This window comes from Poecile atricapillus, chromosome Z, assembly GCF_030490865.1.
Source record: "Poecile atricapillus isolate bPoeAtr1 chromosome Z, bPoeAtr1.hap1, whole genome shotgun sequence".
Taxonomy (NCBI): Eukaryota; Metazoa; Chordata; class Aves; order Passeriformes; family Paridae; genus Poecile; species Poecile atricapillus.
Window position 1 is genome coordinate 6,564,611 of NC_081289.1, and position 27,121 is coordinate 6,591,731.

Consider the following 27,121-nt stretch of genomic DNA (forward strand, 5'->3'; position numbering starts at 1 on the left):
TCAGTATTTTTGTCACAACTGGCTTTTGATACTTTATTTTCAGTACTGCTGTGAAAAACCTAACAGTTTTTAGGATTTTTTTCTCAAAGAAAAGTCAAAAGCTTGGTTACTGCTTTGAGGTTTTGTGGTGAACCCACTACTCTCAAGACTTCCACGAAAAGAAGCGTGAGGGACTGTGTGGTTTAAGCTACTCACAAGGGGGGGGAATTAAAAAAAAAAAAAGCATTCTAGCTTTGCAAAAGATGTCTGTGGAAAACACTGTTGAGTGGAAAAAAGATGAGCCAAGTTTTGCCAGAGATGCCATTATGAGGAAGACTGGAAATTTAAACCTTGCATGATGTACAGGACACGATGTGACCCAGTAATTTGTTTTTTATAGGTGGAAGCCTTTGTAATTCTTGCTGCAGTGACAACTATCCAAGCTTTTCTTCTTGTTGGTCTGAATATCAAGAAGTAAATTCCAGAACCTGGGAGAAGCTTCACAAGTGGGTTCAGTGCAGTTCAGGACAGCAGGGAGTGTCTGGGCAGAGCAGGGTCAGCAGTGAGGCTGCTGTGAGGGGCGGCTCCCCATGCTGGCTGGGAAAAGAGGGGCTCCAGCATCCATTCCACGAGCTTTCCTCTTGCTGACAGCAGGCACAGGAGCACTTGCAGGGGAAACAATTCAAAATGTTGCAGACTTGGTGCTGGTAAGTAAAATAAACAAAATCAAGTGGGTAATATACTTGGAGATAACCTGCTTGCCCTCAGCTTTACTTGAGGTTACCATTGGACATCAGAGCTTGGAGAACTGATTCAAGGAGTGATCACAATTATCAGTAAAGTCACACATGCAATAAACATTTTAAAAATTACGATTTCTCCTCTTTCCAGTGACTAATTCAGCTAGGAATCAAAAAAGTTCATGCACTTATACAAGAGCAATAAAAAAAATTAAATATTTATTTTGAATAACAAGCTTAAGTTCAAGCTGCATTGTTGGCAATGTTGGTTTTAAACACAGATCACAAAAGCGTGCAGAAAATTGTATTTGAGCAAAGAACAAAATAATACTAAGAATTATACTAAACAGCTGCTGATTTTTAAAGAAACAAAAAAAAGGCTTGTAATCACTATACAAAATATAAAATGTATTAAACACTACCATCCACAGAACAGAGGTTTATTTTAGTTTGATTATATTTAAAAATTATTTGTGTAGTTATTTATATAGTGAATTGTAAATGAATATTATACAGTAACCTCCTTTTGGTCTGCAAAACCTTTGTTGCACTATAGCACATCCAATCACATTGCAAAAAAAAAAAAATTATTTGTCCTTACTATCAATAAAGAAAACAATCATTGATAATACAGTAAATATTGTCAGGTCTACAAATAATGAAATTCAAAATGACTCCCTCGACTCTGAAGCGCTTTCCATGCAAAAAGTCAGCACTTGCTGTTTAAACTGAGTGCACTACCAAGCAATGTCCAGGGTCGTAGATGTTCTTGGTAAGACTAAACCTTACAAAAAATTTAGAAAATAAAATAAAATTAAAAAAAAAAAAAATCAAAGATTGAATGCAATCATGCAACCTCTTACTACTGGGTAACCCACTGTGTCACTTGTTAATTTATTGCCTTCCTGGAATATCACTCAAGGCATCAAAATTAGATTCATGATAAATATACACATAATGAAAGGACACAAACTGCTATTCGACACTACTACTGGTAATGTCTGTGCTACGTGAAAGCACCTTTAAAAAGAGCCTATGCGGCAAGAGATAAGTGTCTAAAGATTCAAAATGAATCAACAGTATTGGATAACAATATAATTCTCAACTCAGAAGCTGCCTCAAGATTAGGTGCATCTTCAGTTAATGTAACAGGAAAAAAAGGCAATGGATTTTATTATTTGTATCCACTCATAAACTGACCTAAGGCCACCAGATGTGCAGACACAACAAGTTTTCTTTTCTTTTTACAGTTCTTTAAATTGTAGGATGATACGGGAATAGATCTATTCAAAAACAAACAGCTATTTCATCTCTATTAAGAGGTGGCACCAGGCGTGGGGTTCACGTTCTGAGTGGCCACCTGTGGTGCCACTTCGATGATCCGGGGTTTGTCTATAATCCTGGCCGTGCGGTTGCCCTTCTCTACAATGCCAATAATCCACGCCTGGTGGCCTTCGCCGTATTTCGGGGACTTGATCTCGGCGCAGAAACGCGCTGCCTGCTCTCGTGGTAAACAGATGAGGAGACCTCCTGAAAACAAAGAGAGCAGAGCATCAGAACATCTGACTGCAAAGTATTTCAGCCTTGGTCTGCCAGACCCCTACTTGGACAAGCGCTTGGTGACTTCAGTGGAGTCTGCTGAACTCCAAACATTCCAAGAAAAGACACAGTGGAAGTCCAAGCTCTTGCTCTACAGCAAGATGTCTGTGCCTGAATGCAGTGTTTAGTTTCATATAAATGAAGCCAAATATACACAAAAGATGTTGGCAAAAGGATGTGGTAGTGATGCCAACAAATGACATACTAAAACAACACCAGCACTGTAACCTTCCTCAGAGGACTGCAGAGTGCCTCTACACAGGAACATTTTGGATAAAGGTCATATGCAGATACCTGTAACCACATATTGGTGGCAGCTGATTCTGTGAGTAATCCCATTGCCTGCAATGAAATCATTCATCAAAGCAGGAACCATTGCCCTGCTGAGACTGCAAGAGGCAAAACATGAAACACAGGCTTGATCCAGTGTTCCTTGTGACAGCCCTTGTGACCCCCTTGTCTGACAATTTTCTAACCTGTTTAGCCTTTCTTGAAAGTTTTTTTTTTCTCAGACACGACTGAAATTACTTCATTTACTAATGAATGCTTTCAGAAGCAGCACAGTAATGAGTCAGAAAGCTCACCATTGCAGGAGTAAACCTAAAAGCACTTCCATTCTTAGAATCCCAAAGCACTGAAAAAGGGAGGTTGGCAAGTGAATAGAAAATATTTAGAGAACACAGGAAGAGAGTAGATTCACACACCCCTGAATTTGGGCACATGCTGAGACTTGCTTACTCTTTGACCCAAAGCATTCTCATCCTTGCAAGTTCTACAACCAGCTCTGAGCCAGTCCTGGGGCAAAGGGCCACCTGCTGAGCAGGTCACCCCGGGCTCAGATGCCACCTCCTCCTCCTCCTCCACAGACAACTCCTCAGCACAGTGGGTACCTTGATGTTTGCTCTTCTGGGCACATAGTCCCTTCTGTGGAGACTAAAGACATTTTTCATTTAGGGCCATGAAGAAGCAGCTACTGAACATGAGGAGTTAATTAAAAGGTTAAGTGGAAGTGTGAAAGTGATCTTTTTAGAAAAGCCAGCCAAAAAATGTCTACCTCTCTGACATTTCAAAATAACATCCCGGTATTTCTATCAAACACAACAAAAATCCCATAAGCTTGAATGACAGTGCCTGTAACTACTCCAAATGTAACAGACAAATCAGTTGCAAAGGACTTATGTGACATTCCCATGGAAAGCTCTAAACCCAACTGAAGAGAAACTTAAGTCATGGTGCAGGCAAGTCAGAGGAGAGGTTTGCAAGTGGCAGTGCAGAGAAGGTGCTAACTAGCCAGAAAGGAGGTGTGCAAGTATGGTAAAAAACAAGAGCAGAATAATAATCTTCACTCTATTTTTCACACACAGTCTCTTCCTGCACTTTTGTATCATTTGTACACATAGCCCCTTATCATTCTCTGACAAGATCAAAAAAATTATCAAAATCCCAGTTTCTGGTAAAAAAAAAAAAAAAATCACTTCCCACCTGCTGGCTACATCCCAGTCTGATCGATAATGTTTAAAAAGGCCATGAGCTACTCTCAACCAGCAGCAGGCTTCCTGTATGCAGGGATTATAGTTATTTCTCTGCTACACTGACCAGTCTCTTTAACCCTTTGGGTAAGTCCTTAAAGGTTCTCCACTACATTTTTTAGACAAGTTTGTGTTCTTGGCATTCCCAGCTGCTCTGCTTTTTGGGGATTAAAAGGATGCAGATATTTGGTCGCTGTCCTGGCTTATTTTTGTAAGAACAAAAGGGGTTTTTTTGCAAGAGGCATTAAATATTGCTGGTTTTAACAAGTAGTATTTCAAGCAGGGAAGTAAACACAGAACACTTCAAAAGCAGGCCAGACAAAACTGTGTAATTAAGAGCAGAGATACAAATAGTTCATGAATCAAAACCAAGTCCTTGCTCCTGCTAATGGCTTTCTCTCACAATGACTTATAACAGTATGACATCATTAGCCTTGCCTCTTGTCAGGCACTGACACTGCCCTTCTTTTCCATCCATCTGCCTATTTCCACCAAGTCTCCACGAATACCAAGTTGCTGAGATACCTCTACTACACTAAAAGAGTCATCTGACACCATCCAAAAGTTATTAGGACTGAAAAATACATACATGTATCAATGTCCCAGAGTAACTCTGCGACTTATCTCTGCAAGTAGCCACTCTAAAAAAAGCCTCATTATTTTGAAACCAAATGCCCAACTGCAACTTTAACCATTACCAAGGAGTTCCCTAAAAGAGATTGCAGAATCATATAAAAGTGCACTTTTAGGAGCCATTAGCAAGAGTGCCTAAAGGATGGAACAGATGACATAATACATCTTTTCAACACTGGCTTTTGTCAACAGGTGCCCAGCAAATGCACATAGGGGAAAAAAACTCCAACACAATAACCTTAAGATCCATTCAAATAGTTTCCCAGTAAATTTCTTATTGCCTGCCCACTCTGCTGCAAAACATCTGTTCCCAGATGAAGAAGCTACAGACAGAGTGTGTCTAGAAGTTTAAGCCAATAGAGAAGTGTCTGTGTTAGAGTAAGCAGAGCCTTGAGCAAGCCTCCCCACAGCTGGGTATCAGGCACAGCAAGGCAGGCCTTGGCCTTCATATAAATCAATCCCAGGACAGGAGGTGTGCAAACAGCCTGGTCTGAATGCAAACGAGCCATGCCAGCAGAGCCTGCCCAGCTCACATTGCTGATACACGCCAGGCCCTGCAGTGCAAGCCCAAAGCCTGTGGGTGGTCATTCAGCTTCCAGAGCCTGGCCAGTGTGTCCACGTGGCTACAGATCTTTTGGGTATCTGGCAGACACTGTCCCGTGACAAATTCCTGTAGCCACCTCCAATGGGAGAAACACAGCACTGTGACCAAATCAGACAGACGTGTTTTGAGGCACCCACAGTTCACCACCAACCAGATCTGTCTCGCTGTTTTTCCCATCATCATCCATCTCTGCCCAACTCTGCAAGCTGCTCAGCATTTCAAAGAGACCTCTTGCTCTCACTCCCAGAAGAGATTCTGAAGTCAAGCATTTCCCACTTCCCAGCAGTGCATCCATCTGCACTGTTTTACATTCCTTCAGTGAAAAGAGAATTGGGTATCCCCAAGGTGCAGGATGGGCAGCTCTGAAGACATAAGCACGTGGTTTGCAGCTAAACCATTCCCACACCAACTGCTATCCAAACCTCTACTACAGCCACTCATCTGGAAGAGCACCTTGCAGTTCCAGCTGTGTCATGCTATTTTTTGTGCTTTTTCTAAATAACAAATGCTATTGACACTCCAGCTATGTGGGCTCCTGGGTAGTAAGAATCTGATTGGTTCTACCAACCTTTTTGACACAGCTTGCCAAGCTGTCACCAGATATTTCTACCCCCTTCTGACTGACTCTGGATTTGGAAAGGGTTCACATCCCATATCCTATTACACATCATCTGAGCCACACAGTCTCTGCAGGACAGAGTGTCTGCGCAAGCACAGATGGCCAAGGAACAACTCAGCAGATCAGGGTAGGTTATGTATTCACTAGGGGAAAAGTTTATGGCTCTCACTGTGATGCCTTTTTTCCAGATCTTCAGACTGTTTTGCTTCAAGGGGCCCCCTCTGTTGTGAATGGCAGAGAACACAAATAATACTTCTGAAAAGCCAGAAGATGACAGGGAAATGAGATAAGAGAAAAAGACAGATTTGTTGCTACATCTCTCCATTTCCCAAAGAGAAAGACAAGTCAGACTAAATTACAAAAAACAAAATTAAACAGGAGAGAAGGTTCAAGGGGAAAGTGAAGTAGAAAGACATCCAGCAGACAACAGTGATCATGCTCATCAGAGAAGAGCCTACTCTTAATAAGGCAACTTAAAAAATAACCATTAGAGGGTCTCATCACCTGATGATTCTGTAAATATTTTTGTCCATAGCCAGCTTTTCAGTACAATCTGTTGTACTGACTGTCACTGCAAATAGTAGCTTTACTGCACTCAAGTAATAAATGGGTCAGAGAGCAACATTTATTTTTTTGCTCCTAGTCACGATCCCTAAAGTCAGATTTCATAAAAGTAAGGGAGAAAAGCTGTGTTCTTGGATGTCTCTATGCTGTGGACAGAGAAGGCCTCAGTTGCCAACACTGGCCCACCCAATAACTAACTAAATTTTATTGTAACAAACCAAACACCATCCTTTGTCAGGCAAAACTACTGCCAGTGGCTTTGCTTTTGAGAAAACTGACAGATGTGGTAGAATTTCCAGGTATTCACTGTTCTGGAGTTAACAGAGAAAAACAAGTTTCAAAAGAATTCAGAATCATCACTAACTTCTTACTGCAAACTGGAGAGTTGCAGGGTTTCTGTAACAGTGTTCCATATGGGAACAGAAGACATTCAGGACAGGATGGTGGTTTGGAAGTCAGGCTGAAGGAGTTAGTTGTGAACAGCTGTGTGGCTGCTGCTCATTAGCCTGGCCACATGCCAAACCAGCTGTGACTCTGGACGCACAGCACGCGATCTGTGTGTTTGAAATGGAATTCTGAGGTGCAGGTGTAGGGAAGGAAGAGGGTGGCACTGCTGTCACCTACCTGAAGTCTCTGGACAAGTGCCGTGCATGAGGCCGAACATGTTGCCACAGGCCTTACTGACAGCAGCCATCTTAGCCAGGACGGGGAGGTTGTGGATAACAAAGGACACCTCGTTCCGCTGCTGCTTGGCAAGGTTTTGTGCATGCCCCAGGATCCCAAATCCTGTGATGTCTGTAGCTGCATGTGCATTGAAAGTGTGCATGAGTCCAGCAGCTACAAGAGAGGGAGGTGGAAAGAACACCAAATCAGAAAACACCAAATTATCAGGAAAGTGCTTTAACAATATTGTGCACAGTCCAAATGAAGTTGCATACCTTTAATGCAAACCAGATTGGGTTAAATTAATAAAATAAATAAAATCGTGCTCGAAGAGAACTGGAATTCACCAATAGTGCACGTAACATTTAAAAAATTCAATTTGCATTTAAGATATTAAATCATGCTGAAAATCCATCATGGAAGTTGCGTTTATGAGCATGGTCTATTAGACATGTGCTATTCATTTATATTGGCAGTCTAAGAAACAGGGGTTTGCTTCAGATCCAAACTCCCCAAAACTGAGGGCCAGGGAGATTCTGAGGTCAGCTTTGCTCCACTAAGGGCAGGAACCAGACACAGCTCACACCTCTTCCCCTGATACCCTGCAATGGTGACATCACGACTTGAGATGGGGACACTCAAAGTTTAAGAGCTGAAGAACAAAGCCGGAGGCTGTGAGCAGAGGGCCCCAGCCTCCCCACCTATACATTCATGGAATTCCTGCACATTTGCAGCTTCTGGGTGGGAAAAGGGCACCCCTGAATGCAGGACAATAGCACCAGTTAAGAGTATTTAAGTGTTGTTAAAAGTGTCTGACAAGAATAGAGGAAAAACACCACCAAGAACACTTTGAAGCTTTGACTTTCTTTGGGTGCTTCCCAACACATGAACTGGACAAGTTCTTTTCCATAAGATAATACTGGTCGTTTATATTCTTTCCTGGAAGGCTTTTGCAAAGAGCGAAAAACCAGGGGGATGACATAAGAAATGAAAACTGAATAAACGGGAAAAGTGATATTTAACTATTCCTGTTCCTTCTACTGAGAAGTAAAGAAACTCTTAATTCTCCACTCTGCCAAAAGATACCTTGAAAAATGAAGGGAAATCCTGGATTAAAACTTCTAGGGTAAAAGCAGAATCTTTCCTCTACCAAAATTAAAAGAAAAAAAAAAATAAAACAAAACCCCCCTACAGGAATAGGAAAAAGACAAAGAGGAAAAAAAGCATATTCCACATACATACTCCACACTGTGGAAAGCACAGTACAAGACCGAAGTGGAAGAAAGTAAATTTTTTTTAAAATCAAAACTTAAATTGAAACTTATATAAGTTTTCCTTTTTTTACTCTATTTCAAATTATTTTAACTTTATCACAGTCAGGTCTTCTCTATGGAAGAAAATAAGGAACAAATCCAATATTTTTCCCTTTAAAACACCCTTTAACTCACTGGAATGTTACTTGCAGCACTCACATGAGTCATAATCATATCCAGCAGCTTTGTGTTTTTGCTATATAATTACAAGAGGGCGTTTGATTTTAATTTGCTGGTTTCACTAACACTGAACAGCAGAGAGATAGGGCAGAATGAAAGGGACAAAGTGGCTGTGTCACAGTTCCCCAACACATTGAAATAAAATTGATTTGGAATTGAAAAAACTCACAATCCCTCCCCTCCAACACAAACATCTCTTCTTACCTGTCCTGTTCAGCCGTGCCATATTCATCATTGCCTCCTGGTATGCTAGTTCTACATCTTCCTGTGTTACCACGAGTTTGATTTTATTCCACTTTTCAGGCTAATAGATGAAATAAAGATGTTTCTTTAAGATTTTCAGCTGTACATTTCAAAGCACACCCTGACCACTTAAAAAAAAACCCCAAACCCTTAAAACAAAATGTATTATTTTTTTTAACAGTTAAAGAGGGGCAAAATGTTCCAGTCAGAGGTGTGTGCCTTAGTCTGCTGCACCCTAAATCCTACTTTCAGGAGCTGAGTGGAGCAGAATAAACTACCATAGGGAAAGAACCCCTTCAAGGTAACTCTCTGGATTTAACTCCAACAGCCAAATTAAAGTAACTTTGTTGCTGGATGTTGAGATTTGTAATTTCTGGCTTCTTGGGTTTTTAAGAGATTGTTCTTGATTTCACACCTGGACACCTTGATCAGGAAAGACCACTGATATCCACCAGTCCTGGTCAGAGGAATGCATGCTAAGGCAAGATTTAATCATTCTAGTTTAGGATTAAGGCAGTTTCATAAGCCTCCTTTACAATTTAAAACCATCATCTTTCACCCATTCTCCAGTGTCTGGTATGGTGTCATCTCTTCATCATATTCCCATAAATGCTCTTTGTCCCAGAAGGGATTCCAGATCCAGAATTAAACAAAGCAACTATTTTATTTTTAAAAGCCACACTACAAACTGATTTAACTTTTTTTTTTTTCCAATGAAAATAAAATTACAAAGAAAACACAGGAGTTTTGAAGGCACAATACCTACACTGCCATTCCATAGATTAAATGCATAGAACAAATATCTTAACAAAAGGTGCAGGAACTACTAAGAAATGGTAGGTGATGGTACACTGGGGAAGGATCTTGTCTTAAATGAGTGCTGACTTCAAGGGGCGTAAGAGAATCCAGAAGTGACAAAAAGGGGAAAGACTGGTCAGCCAAAATAAACTGTTAAAGAGCAAGGAACAATGGCAGTGGGACCAGAGTTTCTGATACTGGGTTGAACTGGATCTACTAATTAAAGAAAAGCATTTTTGCTTACACAAATGAGAGACCAAGTCAAAAAATAAAATGTGGCTGCTACAGAGATGACAGAATAAGGACTATTCTTACTCTGGGTATGACTGAAAAAAACCTGAGCAGTCATTCTGCCTTAAGTTTCAGAAACAGTTCTGAGGCTGATCACAGGATGGAAACTGTCAGGTGATGGCAATGGAAATCACAAATGATGTGGAAGCAGAACTCAAGGCTGAGGGTAGAAGAGCTACAAACACAGGTAAGATATGAATTGGAGGCAAATTCCACTACAGCAATCAAGATACTGGAGTTAGTCAACATGGAATTGAGACAGATAAGTTTGCAAAAACTTCCAAACAGGTTTTAAAAGCAAGATTGTATTTCCAAATAGGAAGGGTCTGTAGACAACAGCAAAGAGCTAGAAAACCCTCTCTGAAGGGGCACAGCACAGCACCCCCTTTCATGCCTTTAAACATGCATATCTCTACACTCCCGTTTCCCTTCCTTGCCTGTGCATAAACTTGCTATATATACTACACCTTCTCCCACACAGTTTTTAAGATGAAGTCCTATTCCCCGCCAAAATTTGATTTACAGGTGGATTTGTGATGGGTAATTAATTCTAGCTCCACTTTCCCTGTATTTTCACCAAACAACGCTAAAGAAAAGGTAGCACAGCTACTCAAAAATTTTCTTCCCACAATCAAAGATATATTCTGTTTACACATAATAACAGTATTGATTTCCTGGCTGTCCTCATTTTTCAGACCAGAAGGTTTTTCTGTTTGACAGTTGAGGAAATTAGTAGTATTTGAAATACATGGAAATTCAGAATAGCCTTAATTTGCAAGTCTGCTCATCAGGACAAGATGGTATGTTAAGAAGTTAGATTATGGCCAGAAAACACACTATGGAATTGGGGTCTTGTTGTTTCACGCTTCATTTTCATATCAAGATTATCTGAGGCCCTGATTCTTCTATCTGTGGAAAACACAGGATTCTGAAGAGGTCAAAATTTCTAAGCCAGACCCTGTGAAGAAGGAGAAAAATATTTTTCTCTTGCTGCTCACACTTCAGACTCCAGTGAAGGTTTAAGCTAGTTCTCTCCCACTTTGCTAACACTAGCTATGTTAATTAGAATTCATCTGACAATGCAGTGGCCAACAGCCAAATCAAAGTAGATTCCATCTCACTCCTCTGCCAGTCTATTGGCTCAGGAGTCTCAAAAGTAGAAAGGATGCATCTTTTTAGAGTGTAAACTGAGCAGTTATAATTCAGAAGACACGTACTGGGAGCCAGACAACATAAGCAGATGCCAATTTTGCAGTTACTTTTCAGTTCAGTAGTTACATTTTTGCCTGAAGTAACAGATGGAAGTATGTCTACATCCATAATGCTGCTAGAAATATTCTTCCTGAATGCACAGGGCAATACATGTGAAACGCAGATAAACTTCCATGTACACAAGCAGAAAGCCCAAGAACACAGAGAGCATTCTTGGCCTAATTGACATCAGTAAGTGTTGCCAATTACTTTGGCAGGTGGAGTAGGGCATAATGTTGCCCAGGGTGATAGTCTGTTGTTCTGTTAGTAAACAATTTTGGTTATTAGTGCAATGCCTGAGAAATAACTAAGAATTAGGTGCAATTAAGATGGGCTCACTAAGCACAAAATTGTAAATTGCCTTGATTCCAAAGGAATTCTGCACACAAGTAGGGAAGGCTGGAGCATATCAAGGAGGAAGGAGGAGAGAGAGGTGACAGATGACTGTTATACGACCTGAACTTTGTCATGTTGAGAGAATGAGGAAGGTCATCTTTAATTCACACCCCTCTTCCCCGTTCCATTTTTTGCAGTGTACTCACAATATCTAGCCACTGGTGGACAGCTACAGCCACTTGTGTTCCCAAGGGTTTAGTTAATACAAGCACATCTCCTGGCACTGCATTGTCTGGCCTGGAAACAAAGAATTCATATATTAACTACACAGTGAAATTCAAACACATTATTAGGAATAAGTGCTGATAATTACATTTTCACAGACCCACGCATCTTACTGCACAGTTAAAAAACTGACTAATTGTAGCATTACCCTTTGGGATTCATTGCCATGCAATATTATTGAGGAAAATGTTGCAAACTTGCTTTAAAAGTGCTAATCCTTCTTTTTTGGAAAACACAATGCTTGCAGTCAGACACACTCCAAATTACATCTCTTCTTTCAATTTTTGGGGGACATAAGAGAGGATAAGAGAAAAAAAAATACCTTTTTTTACCCAGGGCATACGATATCCAGAATTAGGATCATGCACAAGTTCATTTGTAGAGTGCCACAGTGGGACATTCAAAATCATCTGTTAAATGGACAGAATGCTCTAAAGACAGCAGTTCTGTAGTTCTCTACAGCCATTAACAGGAAAATTGGGACATGGTTTAGAAATGTATGCAAAAATGTGGCATAAATTTATGTTCAAAACAGTCTCCACTACCTTTAAAGATTAGAAGCTTAATTCTCCTGTTAAAAAGAGAATAGGATCAAAAGAGACTGGGGAGAAGTAAAATGACATCCTGCTTTAAAAAAGCAAGTATATACAAAGAGATGTGGCATCTGTTGAGTGCTAAGGACAAACACAAGCAGAAGGTACTGCTTTATTCATCAGGAGACACACCAAAAGATCACAACACGGTGCTTAAAGGATTTTTACTGTATCCCTCAGACCAGTGCCTTTGACTGTTTAGTGATTTAACTTACATTATAAATTCATTAGGCTGACAGACTGTCGTGGCCACTCCTCCTAAAACAATCCAGGGATTTAACACTGTTTGGCCACCAGTAACAGATGTTCCTGCCTCTTCTGCTGCATCTTTGAAACCCTGGATAATTAGAGGCATCACTTTGTCTCTTTCCTAGAGATCGAAACAGAAGTCAGAGTTCCATACACAGCAGTATCATTGCAAGACTGGTCCAAGGCTTTAACCACTCCAACCCTCATGGCAAATACTTCATGACAGAAAAGCAACCCTTAGGAAGAGTCTGGCCTCCTGAAAACTCCATGTATCCCACAGAGTCACAGTTTTAGCTGTGTCTAGAAGAGGTGCAAAGACACTCTTACACTGAAGAAACATTCTAGAAAAGGTCATGTAAGAGTAATCAGAGTTCTGGAAACTCAGAACAACTATCCTGCTGCTGTAATCAGGTACAGCCACAGCAGTGTAGTGCCAAGAGGCAACATTTAATCAAGATGTATTTGGGCTCCATTAACCATCAAGTTTTCAACTTGCATCCTTCTAAGAATAAATATCCCTTTTTTACTAAGCAAAATAAACATACATGCTGATCACTTCCACAAAAAAGAAAAAAAATAATTTAAAAATATATAAAAAGAATAAAAAGAATGCAAAACCAATCCATAATTATCTATCCAGATTGATAGATTAATTGGTAATCAAATGCTGGCCTTTGGCAGAAGGAGGCACCCCCTTTTGGCAGGGATCAAGGTAGCAGATGACAATGCTACAGAAAACTGAACTTTTAGCACGTGACCTCAGAATGTTTATGAGGTCATGAATTAAGCCAGTCAATAAGACCATCTCTTCTTTAAATGGCTTCAAACTTTGATGAGAAAATACACTTAAGGTAAATATATTCCGAGCACATTTAGCTGTTTGAGTCTTCATTCAAGATAAAGTGCCAAAAATCTTACCCTATCTGTCATTTTATTGCTGATTCCAAGGAGCATCAACATGTTGTCACATTCTGTAACCCCCATGGCATAAAGGTCACTTAGGACATTGGCACACGCTATTCGTCCCTGAAAAACAAAGAGAGACAAGAAAAAAAAAAATCTGCAGCACTGTTGGTGAATGTTTAAATACCTTCCACAAGCAAAGCTTCCAGTTTGAGTTTGCATTCTGACACAGCTTCTTACTCCACAGCATTAAGAAACTCAGCCAGAGATGTGGTATGATCCACTATGTGCCTACCTAGAAGTGCAAGTATCCTTCCTTTTACAGGTATGGAGAGAATTCACCACAGCTGTCTTGGTCAACACACTCTCCCAGTAACTCCATAGGAATCACAGAGTTCAGAATGGATGCCCAATCTGAGAGGCTGAAGCTAAGACCAACAGCTATCTTTGATAACAAGCTCTGTTTATTTAACATAGTATATTCCTATTAACTTTATTCCAGCACAAAACTGTATATCCTGATGGAGAAGGCCATGGCATGGAATTCATAACTGCTAGGAAGTTAATCCAAAAAGCAAATATTGCTGAACTTCTGCATCAGAATACACAGGAGACAGGTCCTTGAGAAAGAGGTTTGTTCCCTGCCCTGCTCTGGAGCCATGTCTGCACTCCTCAGTTTCAAGGATAGAACTCTTCTTCCCACAGGATACAGCTGTGCTGCCAGCACACACCCACACTGGGCTGCTTCCTCTGCTCTGGGGGTGACAGCATGTGCAGGGAATAAAGGAGCTCAGGGCTCCTAGGAACTGGATTTGCCACCACTGAGGGAAGCTCTGCATCCCCACATAGTGAGAGAGATGTGCTTGTCTGTCACTTTCCAGGTGACAAGATCAGGCTTACAGCACCAACAACTTTTCTGACTGCTGTGTGTGCATGTATCTCCACTAACAAAAACTTGTACAAGAGACAAACTGCCTGCTGAAGATTCCTCTAACAAGTCAGGAAGCTGACAGGATCAAGAAGGCATCACTTTCATTGCATGAAGTTACTCTAATTTTACTAAATTAATGGATCTGAGTCAAGGTTTCTGAGGCATGGACCCAGCACAGATGAGACACCAAGTTTCCTGATGAAGATGCAGAACTTCCTCACACAGGGTGTGCCCTAAGGGACAGCAAAATATTTTAAAATACAACACAAATTCTGTTATGGTACTCTGGAAGACTCCATGCATTCTATGAAAGTTGTTTTAGGTTTACAGCTGCAGAACTGTAACCAACACATGGCTTTATGATATAAAGTTTGTGCTTTTCATTATGTTCAAAGGCAACACCACCATGGTAAAAGCAACAACATGCTTATTTGATGCAATTTGCAGAAAATGTAGTATTTCGAGGCAGTAACTTCACTTGCTGATGACATGAAATAACATCTCCAAATCACAAATAAATATAATACAGTTTTTCATAATTTCAAGATTTTTCAGTGGCATATGGGGAGTCCCTGATATTTGGAACTGGAATATATTTTAATAATTTAAGTCTTAAATTATTAAGAAAAGAATTGTGTACTGCACTATTTTATGGATATTGGCTGTTAAAATTTCTATATACCTGCCATTTCCCTTGTGGAACTATCAAGCTATTCTCTGTTATCTTCAGTATTTACCAAGCAAACTGCTGGTTTGTGCCCTGTTAGGAATGACAGATAAGTTTTTAAAACCATAATGACAACACCTCTGATAGTCAGAGATCAGTCTAATAATATTTTTGCCAAGACCCAAAACCACTACAGAAACAAATTCAGGGAACTGCAATTCCCAAGTCTGAAGGAACAGAGAGAACACAGGGCTTTTGTGAATACCAGCAAACCCAACAGGGCTCACAAACAGGGGTCAGCCTGGCCTGGTCCTGCAGGCCACCTGCCTGCTTGCATAGTGTCCTGAAACACAAAGATCTGTGTGCAACACACTATTTGTAAGGGCAAAGGATGAAGAATCAGACACCCATTTCCAGTCCTAAGTGAAGGTTCTTAAAACAGCAACAAAAAGGTTTCTGGATGGAAAGGGAAAGATGTACTCTCTCAAACCAGCCAGTTCCCTGCTCCTGTACTCAAACAGGTGTCTCCACAGTGCTACAACAGAGTATCCAGTACTGGTCCTAGTGGATTGATGCTTATTACAAAACCCTTTTTCAATTGCCTGTAACTTTTCTAATAAACCATTTAAGCTGAATAAATCCTATGCTTGGTATAGATTTTACAGGTGCACATCCTAGGGACAATTTTGCATGAGTGTTTTCAAGGACAAAGCCAAAGTGAAGGAGAAAGAGGAAAAGAAGGAAGAATGATTTTGCATATAACTGCAGAACTCAGTTTTAAAATAGGCAGTGCCAGAATGAGAGAAAGCTTTTCTGAAGCAGAAATTGGAAGTTCAGCTGAGTCCACAAGCAGTTTTGCCTTCCTCAGCTGTTTCCTAATCCCTTCTGTCACAGCACCCAGCTTGGAGTTAATCTGCACTTTTGGCTCTCCCTCTTTGCTTCCTCTCCTCTAGTAAGGAAGAGAGATGAGATAAGGAGCTGTAGGTAAACCCTGTGCACAGAGAAAGGAAGAGACTCTAGAGCAGGGAACACCACCCAAAACCAGTCTGGAAGTGGCTGGGTAAGGAGACTGAGGGGAAGGTCAAGGAGAGTGTACACTGCATGTGAGTGATACTGGTAACATAGTCGGTATGGGGACACCTGGACCTAAACCAGGGAAAGAAGCAGTTGGAGAAGCAGGGGAGCAGTAACCTGTCTTGAGCAGAGGAGGCCAGAGCACACCCCTTTATACAGCCTGGACACTGACTCAAAATTCCCAAGTCTCCCAATTCCTCTGCTTGTAACAAACATCCTTAAGCCCCGTGGCAAACTGTATTTGACTGTCCTCTAGCCAATGTTGGTCCACACAAGTATGAGGTAATCTATACTGTCCCTTGGGGTACTCTGACCCTCCAGAAAGAGGTCTGAGCAGAGGGTCCAGGAGCAATAATCCTGCTGGAGCATCACTGGTGGTATCAGCAAGAAGGCTCAAGACAGAATCCCCATCCTCAGTTAGCTCTTAGGGAGAAATAGACATATCTAAACAGATTAGGAAGCGGCCAGCCACCAGATCAAAATAAATGCCCTCAAGAATGAAAAGTGAAGGACTTGAGAGTGAAGACAGCACCACGGTTACAGCTGCTGGTGCATGTGGATCACAGCACAGACTGTAACTATGATGCAACCACTGAAGTTGGACTAAGGCCAAATTTACATTCCACTCCTACCACACTGACCTAAACCTCATCTGGGCACAGGCCCATCTATCTACTCCTGTGGCATTTCAAACCCTTTGTATCTCCAAACAAAGCAACCCTCCCCCTTCACTGCAGCCTTTAACACTGACCGTCAAGTTTTTGTTACAAGGTGAGAAAAGAGCTTCAGATGATGAGCTTGAACACAGATCTCCAAAACATTTTTTTTTTTCCCCTGACAAGTTCCCACATGATGTTAAAGCAACCCACTTGAATCAAATTTCTCAGGAGAGCTCAACAACTCCATACTCCAGAGACCAGCTTGAGATTTTTGGCTGCCCAGTTTACAGAAAGAGAGCTCTCCTGGAAGAGAAATCACAGGAGCTAGGCTTACATAGGCACTCAACACGTGGTCAAGCATGCAAAAGAAAAAAAAGAGATGGTCCTAATCTCAAACTGTGTCCAAAACCTACCAGACAGGTCTCACAGAGCAAACAAACTGAAAGCAGCACATAAAACATTCAGTCACACTAACAGCAGTAAAAGCAATAGTCACATTCAAACCACAGAAAACACGAATTCTAGCACCTTTCATTTAACTTCTGTCCTTATAGCTTTATTAAAGTCTTTTTTTTAAAGCTCATTTATATCCCAGGGTCTGTTCAAGTCAATACTGATCACTGCCACATATGCAGGAATCTCTGCTGAGACAGACTAAATGTGACAGGAACACAGAAGGAACCAAGGCCAAAGTGCACACACGTTCCAACCTGTCATTTCAATGTGTCCATGTTCAAGTGGAGGTAGCACCACAGGAAAGCTGGAGTTCACACACCACTCTGAAATTGCCAGGTGCTGTTACTTACTACTGACATTAGATATTTCCAGTTCTAATGGGTTACCCGGTTATTTCAATATCTCAAAAAAGGCCAATTACAATGTGGTTCTGCTCGTAAGTGGAGTTTACTCACTGCTGCTTCACAGGCTGCTCTTTTTCCCCCTTTTGGGCTCTTCAAACCAAATCCCACAGAACAAGAGATGCAGGGAAATCTGAACTAAAGGTGGCAGTTCTCCCAACTTTCACCTACATAGAAAGCAGCACTGCAGCATTCCTGGCCAATATGGGAGATTCCAGGATGAAATTATGCCTTTTCCTCTTCATGTCTATTCAGGAAAGACTCTGAATGCAATTAATCAGACAATTAGCACTGCACATCTAGAAGAAAGTGTCAGAACTGCCATCAGGTTGGTGAGAAGCCCAAATCAGTAACAGACCCAAGAACAAAGTTTAGCCAACTTACCATCATATAAGGGTCATCCACAATAGGATAAATATAATCTGTCGTCTGGACTAATGACAAACCTCCATGTCTCAATGGAATAACACAAGTGTCCATCCCAATTCCTGCAAAGACAGAAATCCGTGAGTGAGGTGGGTAACTGTGCCCTGAATTATCTGTTGCTCTTAACAAAAGAGTTTATAAAATATGTCTGTGAAATACAACTCCTAACATTGCCTAAACAGACATGCCAAATTCCTTCATCAGAGAAAGCGCATAGCACAAGAGGAAAAAACAAGCAAAGAAAGAACACTCCTGGTTGGAACTGAATGTAAATGCAAATGGCTGAAGGCAAGAATTAAACTACAGTGTTCTTTATTCTTTTGCAGCAGCATAATGGCACATCAAGAACATCTGTGCTTTTATGTAAGTACATTTAAAGTTAAGAGGAACTAAGTACATTGATATTGTCAAAAGCAAATAGCTTTTCCTGTCACTCAGATCTCAACAAAAACATGGTGACAGTTGTGAAGGGACACAGCATCTCATAAAGGACATTCCCTCACTTCAGAAGGAACAAGAGCTCTACAGGTCATAGCCCGAGACCTTGGTGAAGGATGATTCACCCACTCGGAGCTTTAGCAATCGCATTAACCTTGCCTCGCAAAAGGAAGGCAGCAGACCACTTGATAGATACAGAACTCCTTGGAGAAACCCACAACTCTGAGTACCACAACCTTTTCCCTGACAGTGGATATTTCAAACAGAACATGTGATTTTAGAACCTCCCAGCATTTGCTGCAGTGGAAGAGCTCACACTAAAGGGGCAGGTGACAACATGCTGGCTGAGCCACACTCCCTCCCCTATGGATAGCCTTGTGCCTTGCAGCAATGGCAGGAAGCTTACCTCCTTCTTGGGCTGGCAGCAAGCTGCCTGGAATTACTCTGCAAGCCCCACAGGTCAAGAGTCTTCAAAAGAGCTCATTTTTAGGGAGCAGATGTCATACAGGAGCCTTTCACCATGTATTAATGAAACACTACCCTAGCAAGAGCTACAAACCAGTGTTTGGCAGTGTCCTGTACAGGGATGGAGCAAGTTGCCATCATTGGAGTCTTACTGAGGGGACAGAGGTCTACCGGACAGTTGGCATATAGGTGGAGAGGATCTTGCCTCATCCACCTAGAGACACTAGAGATCTTGCCTTGGAGGAGAGCACACACTGACAAGCTCCCAAGCAGTAGTTTAGGGTTGCTCAGTCTCCAGAGAACCTCCCAAGCCACTACACCTGATGTGCAGTGTCTCCAGGGAAGGGCACATAAGCAGTTACAGAGAAGTGGCCCAGGTGCAGGAGATGTTTTGCCCTCAGTTCACCTATTCATGCCATAATGCTGCAAGACCAACTTCACTTGTGCATTTTTCCAGTTTCAGCAAAAGTGCTGCTTGACAGACAGGTCAAGGGCAAGCAAATCTGTTCAGAGCCATGACTGATTTCAGGTCTGTAACAGCTCTGAGAATAAACACCAGATTTGCAGTTTCTTATTCACAGTCATATTTAAGTTTGCTCTGGGTAACAGCCCTTGCAGAACTAAAAAGGGGAGAGCTTGAGCCTGCTGCTGGCAAATGACTGCATTTCAACAGCATGGTGCCTACGCACAGGTGGCGAAGTTACCTGTCTATACCTTTTAAGCACAAAACATCAAAGGCAAATCCCACCAAACTTTTCCAAAGACACATCTGCTAAAGGGATAGCCATCACAAAAGCTTATTTTAAAAGAGACCTGAACTCTTCACCTTCTATTACTAACAGATTTTCTGTTACATTGTACACACTAACAGAGTAAATCTACTTTTATGTCTTTTCATATAGCTGTAGAAGAAAAGTCTACTAGCAGTTCTATTATTGTTTAGAGCCTGTAAGTTTGTAAGAGAAAAAAATCTAAACCAAAATACTGCCAATTTTAGAAAATTGCCAAATTGAAATGCTGCTGTGAACATCTTAATTTAGAAAAATACATAAATATAGCCATTTGGGGATGAAAAAAGATGGAAGTGTCCTCCATCAGGGAATATTAAATTATAGTGCCACCCCAGCTTCACACAATTGCTGCTTAGATATTTCATACAAAGATCCCCATTGTTTAAGCAAGAGCATGGGTGCCTAACTAATCTCTCATTATATTCAATCTCTACCAGAATAATGGGTTGCAACCTGTTACCCTGCTAACAGACAATTAGCAATGTTTATATAATTTTAAATAAGGTTATTGAACACTAAACTGATAATGAAATAACTTCAGAATAAATGCTCCACTGATATTCCTAAGTTGAGTGGTAAAAAAAAAACATTCTGCACTGCAAAGAGATTGAATATGCAGGGCTGAGTAAACAGACAAACGGAATTAAAAGTGTCATTAAACACATTATCTACAATAATTTATCTATATCAATATTAGGTACAGTAGCTGGTATCAAAATACCTACGTTTGCCCTGTTCCCCATGTAGGTGGCTTGTGCAGGTTGTTTTCCCTTATTGCTTGCATCATTGTGCAAATATCAAAGAGAAAGTGAAGCTGGCAAGAACACAGAGGTCTTGGAAAGGCAGCCTTTCCCAGGCAGCTTCTACAGGTGAGCAAAAGAGTTAGAGTGGGGAACAATGAAAGGAGGAATAATGACAATTGTGAAACAATTCGCTCCCAGTCAGCTGAAGCAAGGAAGTTCTCTTGCTCACTTTCTGTGACCCAGGAACAGAGGGATGGGGAAGGAGAGGGGAAATTCACCTGGGAGTCATCCAAATTCATTCATCCATTGCAACAAATTCCAAATGCAATGCATGAACATAGAAGTCTAGAACTGACAGGACTTCAGTTTGCACAGCATCTACTGGGGGGAAGGGGAGGAACAGACTAACACCTAAGCATGTGCCCATCACAATGGCCATTCCTGAGTGTTTTGCCTTTGTAGTTGAGTGCACTGCAGGATGATAAATAATTAAGATAATATTCTTGTATCCCAGATGCCAACAAATGTCAGCATGAGATTCATCCTTCAGCTTTCTGGATGCTGTGCATGCATTATACAACACACAATTTTCAAACTGGTTAAACAAACCACAAGTGTGATCATGTCACTAAGCAAACCGAGCAGAAAGACCACCAATGTCCAGAGAAGCAACTACTTACCCAACCTGGGCATAACTGCCCCCAAGAATTGTTCATCTTCCTGAAAATGGTTTTCTTGTAGAGATTCCAGCAGTTTCTGCAAGACATCCTGTGGCACTTTGCAGCCTGTGCCCTTCAGTTCAGTGAATCGGGTCAGACGGAAGCTCTTGTCCAATTCATAACTTTCTGGGTTAAAGGACTCCCGAACAGACATGGTTCTCTCCCACAGACTGCCGGCCTCTCCCACCCCAGAGCAATGGGATCAGTTTCTCTGCTGATCAGTCTTATTAAAAAATAAAAATAAGAATTAAAAAAAAATAATTAGAAATTCCTATGACCTGCAAGACAACAAGTTTTCCACATGGCACAAGTTAAAAGAAAGCGCTCATTGCTGTTGTTCACCTGTTAAGACAGGTGTGCACACCTCACACAACTCATTTCCCTATGACTACAAAGGGATGACTCCTCATCCTACCTTCTGACATTTAAAACTATAACTATGTCAGGTGAATCAGAGAATTAACTTCTTTTCCAGATATGCTGTGTAAGGTTTTCATTAAAAAAAGAAACTAACACAATTACCGACCTCATTTAACACAGAGGTAATGAAAGAAATAATAGTTCCCAGAGCATAGAGGCCAACTTCCAAAAGGCAGCCTGGGCTCTGATCCTGCAGCAGGCTCAGCAGAGACATCTGTTTGTACTAAGCTCAGTGTGCAGTCATAATTTTAGCCATTAAAATATTAATATCAAAAATAAGATGCTTTTCAAATAATGGCTCTGCTGTGGTCCTGAAGTAAGAAGCTGAAGTTCCATAATACACCTGTTCTCCTTGGGAGAAAACACAGTCCTGGTGTTCTGTTAGTACAGGTAGCAGAACAAGGAGGCTGTATTTAAGCAGAGGTTCACCTACAAGCACGCCAGTTTACCTTTTAGCATGTTCACAGACAAAATAATGCTGAAAAGAAAAGTTTCTTGCCTCTTCAGCCCTTTTTTAGTCAACTAATGATACGGAGAATCAGAGAATTACCCATTAAAACGGTAATGTAAAAAGACACTGATGCAATTCATTTAATAAAATTCTTAACAATGCATGTCTAATTTTAGAACGTTTTTCCACTCTGACTCACATCCACCACACTCCAAAACTAATAAGAGGCCTAACCGAGACACTGAGTTCTAATCAAGAACGGCTGTGATAAAACACAAATTATCTTTCTCAGAGAACAAGTTTTCAGGAATTACTAAAAGCAACCTGTCTAGTAGTAGTTTCTTAGAAAGCAATGATCCTGGGTAACAGCAACAAGAACAGAGTTCAATGGCATCACTGAAAAAACCTGATACTGATGGTCATGCCCTAATGAGGTTAAGCTGAAAAGAAGAATGCAAGTGACTGGTATTTGCCAAGTTCAACTTTGCTAAATGAAGTAAAGAAGTAAATCTACAGCCTGTGCTGTATCTGCCCTACACAGCATTTATTAACAAGTACATCTGTTCCATAAACCGTTAAGTCCATTTATTGACTATAATTCGTAGGAACCGAAGTTTTAAGTTCCCTGAGAACTTTTGATGTGAAGCCCAACTCCCCTTCACTGTTGTTTCCCCTCCTTCTCTGGGAGGTGTGGCACTTATTTAAAACAAATCTTCCAAAGCCTAGACTCGGGCAGAAATCCAAACTCCAGTTACAAGAACGTGTCTTGGATGAGCAATGAATTCAGTTCCTAGCTGTTGTCTTCCAGTGCAAGACACTAAGCACTTGCAATTAAAAAAAAAAAAAAAGTGTCTGGAAAACAACCTGTCAACAGAAATAGGAGACAAAAGATTTTCGGGGGTGGGGGGAATTTTTTCTTTTCTTCATTTTTTTTTAACACTTCATTCTAATTAATTCCAGAAAATTATATAAAGCAGTTTGCCCCACGGGGGAAACATCTTCTTTCATCTAACGAATAAGTGCAATAGGCTTAGCACCCTCTGTCTATTTACACAGCGATGGATGCAGAGGCCATCGCCTACCAGGAACTTTTTGCAGCCTTGAGGACTGTAAGGACAGAGTTGCCCCCTTTGAAAACTACTCGTGAAACAAACAAGATCATTTCACTTAATGGTAAACATCCCCAGTGCATGAATACGGTAACCTTGCTAATAAAGATCTGATTAAGCTGCATGCAACTGTGTCATTCGCAGACTCCCGTGGGAGCAACATTCCCCGCCAAGACCAAGTTTGGGTGGTCACAGCACCGCGCCCGGCAGAGTTCGCGAAGCGTTTGGACAACTCTCAGGCACAAGGTGTGATTCTAAGGGCAGTCTTGTGCAGAGCCAACAGCTGGACTGATGGCCCTTGTGAGTCGCTCGCAACTCGGAACATTCTGCAATTCTGGCAGTCCATGCAGCATTGCAATGTGAGCGACAAGCATCCCTCCCCCAGCAGCAGACAACACCTCCTAACCCAGACGTTTCTTACTTTAAAAGAGCGGCATAATAAATATTAAAAGCTAAAGTTTAACCCTTGCCTTCCTAAACAGCAGAGAGAGGAGAGCACAGGAGCGAAAAGAGGGGGAGGGAGGGAGAACTGGAGCCAGGTACATACCCCAAACAAACCCCAGAGCACCCACTGCCAGCCCGACCGCCCGAGACACGCGAGGCGAGGCGCTGTAACCACCATCGATCCGGGGAATGCGGCGGAGAGCGCTGCGGGCAGACATGGCTCCGGGACACCTTAAATTTCCAGCCGCTGCCTTTAGAGGCAAACCCGGGGCCTTCGCTGCCGCTCTTTGTGCGGCCGGAGAGGCGGCGGGGAAGAGGACGAGGAGGAAGGAGCTGCGCCCGGAGCGGCGGTGGCAGCGGCCCCTTCCCGAGGTGCGGCGGGGACGGAACCCGCGGGTGTCCGACTCCGGCGTCCCCCGTGTCCCCACGTGCAGGTACGGTGTCACCGGGGCGGGGTTCGCCCCTCGCTGGCGGGGACGGCCGGCGGGATGTTGGGAGCAGGCCCCCCCCTCCCCCCCCGCCGACACTCCGTAATGGGGAGGGAGGGAAGCACGGCGGTGGGGGGGAGGAATGGGGGGGGAAGGAGGGAAAAGGGAAAAAAAATGTCGGCGAGCGAAAAATTTAACCCATCCGCTGCCGGCGTCCAAATTTTTTTAAAGCGGCCGCATCGCGGTGAGGCGCTGCCCCCCCCCATCCCCGCTCCTTCCTCCGCCCTTCCCCCGGGGCCGGGCCGAGGGAGGGCGGCGGGGCCCGGGCCAGGCGGGCACCCCGCGCCCCGGCCGCGCCGCGCCGCCCCCCGCGCCCGGCCCGGCGGGAACGGCGGAGGCGAATTCCCCTTTAAATCTCTCCGCCTTGCACCCCCCCCTCCTCCTCCTCCTCCTCCCTCCTCAGGTCTCCCTCTCACCGGCTCTCGCCGCCTCCTCGCCCTCCGCCTCCTCCCGCGAACGGGACTCCCAGCGCGGTCCCACAATGCACCGGGCGCGACGGGCTCCCTCAGCGCCGCCTGAATAGAAAATGCCGCCGCCGCCGCCGGGCACGGGGGGGTTAAACCCCCCCTTTTCCTCCCTTTCCCTGCTTTTCCCTCCCTTTCCCTCCCGCCTACCCGCTCCGCGCTTCCCGCCCCCTCCCGCTCCCCCTCACACCGCATCCCACGCGCGTTCCCGCGCGGAGGCGCGCGCCGTTGCAGCGCGACATGTCGCGACACCGCCCCCCCCCCCGCCCTTCAGTGCAGCACGTGTGGGCAGCCACGGTGTGTGGAGAGGGTCTGGTCCCTTCCTGCAATCACGGGATCATCAGGGTTGGAAGCGACCTTTAAGATGAACCAGTCCAGCCCAGCACTGCCACTGTAACCCCTTAAATACTAAACCTCCCCAGCCAGCGCCGGACCCAGGCGCCTCTCAGACTTAACTCCAGGGACCGTGACTCCACCACCTGCCTGCGCAACCTGTGCCAATGCCTGACCACCCTAACGGTGACAAATACTTCTTGAATATCTGATCTGAATCTCTGTCTCTGTTTAAGGCCATTTCCCTTCACCGATTAGAAATCGATCGGAAAAGACCTCTCAGATGGAGTCCAACCTATAATCAAACACCACCGTGTCAACCAGACCATGGCACTGGGTGCCACATCCAGGCTTTCCTTAAACACCTCCAGGGACCGTGGCTCCTCCACCTCCTTGGGAACCTGTTCTAGTGTCTAATCATTCCTTCTGTGAAGAAATTCTTCCTCACACAGACTGATGTTTCCCCTGAGAAGCATGAATCTGCCTGTAGAACGCCTTGCTCTGACACCTTCTCCTACAATATGAAAACTTGGCGATTTGGAACAATTTGGGTGGGAAATTTAACCATAGCTGAATTCACCGATGCTGAATTTTTGCCCAGGAGCTGTACAAAAAGTCACATTTTATCCATGTTACACCAAAATGTTGGGCAAGAAGGAAAGTGAGGGGATCAAATGGACCTTACAATGGGCAAAATTTGGCCAACATTAAATTTTTCTGAGTGCAGAACCAAGACTACAGCCCCAGGAAGATAAAGGTGTCATTTCCTCAGGTGTCATCTCCAAGGGGTTTGATCAGTGTGTTCCCTATGGAAGGCTGCAGGTACCACAGCAGAAGCACTGCAACGTGGCTGAGTGTGTCAACTGGTGACTTTTTTTTTACCCAGAATATGTTCTTGAGCATGCTTCAGGGAAAATGTAATCCTGTTTTGCAGCAGGTGGTGATGGGTTCAGCACAACTCTAGGAAGCTGTGCTGTGTTTTAGTACCCAACAGCCAGGATTGTTACAGACTACTTGCTCAAGTCAACCTTTTTCCATCACTGATTTGCAAAGCATCCCATTTTTTCTTATGCATTTAATATATAAATCACTGGAATCTAACATGTCTTTAATGTGTCTGATTTCCAGTGTCTTCTCAGTTAATTTTTCTCCATTAAAGTGATTTTTGTGCTTCCAAAGACCCTTTCCCCAAACGATTAAAGCCAGAATTCAGATAACTCTCTTGCTTTACATGCGAGACAAGTTTTCTCTAGAAAGGAGGGAATTTCTGTGTTAGGGATAGCACAGGGCCCAGTTTACATTTCCAAATAGCGAAACCAGGCATTTTGCTTCATGTAATTTGCAGCTAAGTATCTAATTAAGTAATTGCCTATTAGTTCAAAGATTGCTTTTCGTGCAACTGGCTTTGAAAAGTCCTGCCTAAAAACAAGCAGAAAGAGGAAAAATTAAAGCGTTGCTTTTCTTGCCTGATTTTAATTACTCTTTTTGTTTCCCAGAGAATGTAGTGCCCCAGGATTGTGGTGCAGGGGACCAGAGGTGCATGGGAGCTCCCCAGTGCTGAGCACATTTAGGAAGTCACTAATATTTGTATAATTAATTGATTTTCAGGCTCCTCCGTGGTGCTCTCTGAAAGCATTTCAAGCTCGACACACAGAAGCTGTTTCTCCATGAGCAGCTGTGGGGCATTTGGCTGATGGTTTTGACAGCAGAGATGAATTGAGGACGTGGCATCTGCAGTCCTGACCTGGAATTTGAGCCCTTTAGTGCCTCTCCCTCCTCCCAGACAGAGAGGAGGCGGAAGATCTCGGAATCTTCTGATTGCCATCGATCTGATTTTGCTGAGCACTGGACTTCTATCACGTCTGTGTGTTCCTTGAGAGATGATTTCAACCTGAAAAAAAAACCCTGTAAGTATCTTGAGAGCTGGAAATCAGATGCTCTGATCTAGCATTTCTCCAGCATTTAGCCATCACCTCTACAACCAGCACCTCATTTAAAAAAACCAACAAAACAAACATGAAACATAAGGAAAACCATGAGATAATGTTGCTGATTTTGAGCCCTGACTTACATGTGTTTCCTTTCTGATATTTTTGGAGGGAAGAATTGGATCTTCTTTTTTTTTTTTTTTTCCCCACCTCTGTGAGGACTAGACACTTCTTTACCAGAGGGGGAAAAATAAATTGAGATTTCCAGGTGGTAACATGGCTGAAAGAAAACATGTATACATGGAAATTCATGCTCATTACTACTGGCACAGATGTGGCTCT

At 42.7% G+C, this 27,121-nt stretch overlaps 1 protein-coding gene across 3 annotated transcripts; it reads right to left on the minus strand.

The window, feature by feature from the left end:
- On the minus strand, positions 1–24,636 carry LOC131572923 (selenide, water dikinase 1). Of its 3 annotated transcripts, XR_009276083.1 has the most exons (10): positions 23,670–23,845; positions 21,104–21,365; positions 17,945–18,048; positions 13,388–13,495; positions 12,436–12,590; positions 11,549–11,639; positions 8,628–8,727; positions 6,892–7,104; positions 1,920–2,249; positions 1–683 (listed from the first exon to the last, which is right to left on the minus strand). XR_009276083.1 is itself a non-coding variant. In XM_058826370.1 (9 exons), the coding sequence occupies exons 2-9, from the start codon at positions 21,294–21,296 to the stop codon at positions 2,035–2,037; spliced, it is 1,179 nt and encodes a 392-aa protein (XP_058682353.1). In that variant the 5' UTR covers positions 21,297–21,365; positions 24,471–24,636; the 3' UTR covers positions 926–2,034. The 3 variants fall into 3 exon arrangements, 2 of the variants coding, with proteins under 2 accessions (XP_058682353.1, XP_058682356.1); XM_058826370.1 differs by lacking the exons at positions 1–683; positions 23,670–23,845 and adding an exon at positions 24,471–24,636 and having other exon boundaries at positions 926–2,249; XM_058826373.1 differs by lacking the exon at positions 1–683 and having other exon boundaries at positions 926–2,249.
- Between the last annotated feature and the right edge of the window lie 2,485 nt (positions 24,637–27,121).

What these genes read in the sequence shown, in the direction of transcription:
- LOC131572923 (XM_058826370.1), bottom strand. Translation starts at nt 21,296, where the DNA reads ATGTCTGTTCGGGAGTCCTTTAACCCAGAAAGTTATGAATTGGACAAG. An exon ending in TCCACCAGTGGCTAGATATT is followed by an intron (nt 8,728 to 11,548) that starts GTGAGTACACTG and finishes TTCATCTATTAG; the next exon opens with CCTGAAAAGTGGAATAAAAT. An exon ending in GGCACGGCTGAACAGGACAG is followed by an intron (nt 7,105 to 8,627) that starts GTAAGAAGAGAT and finishes CCTCTCTTGTAG; the next exon opens with CTGCTGGACTCATGCACACT.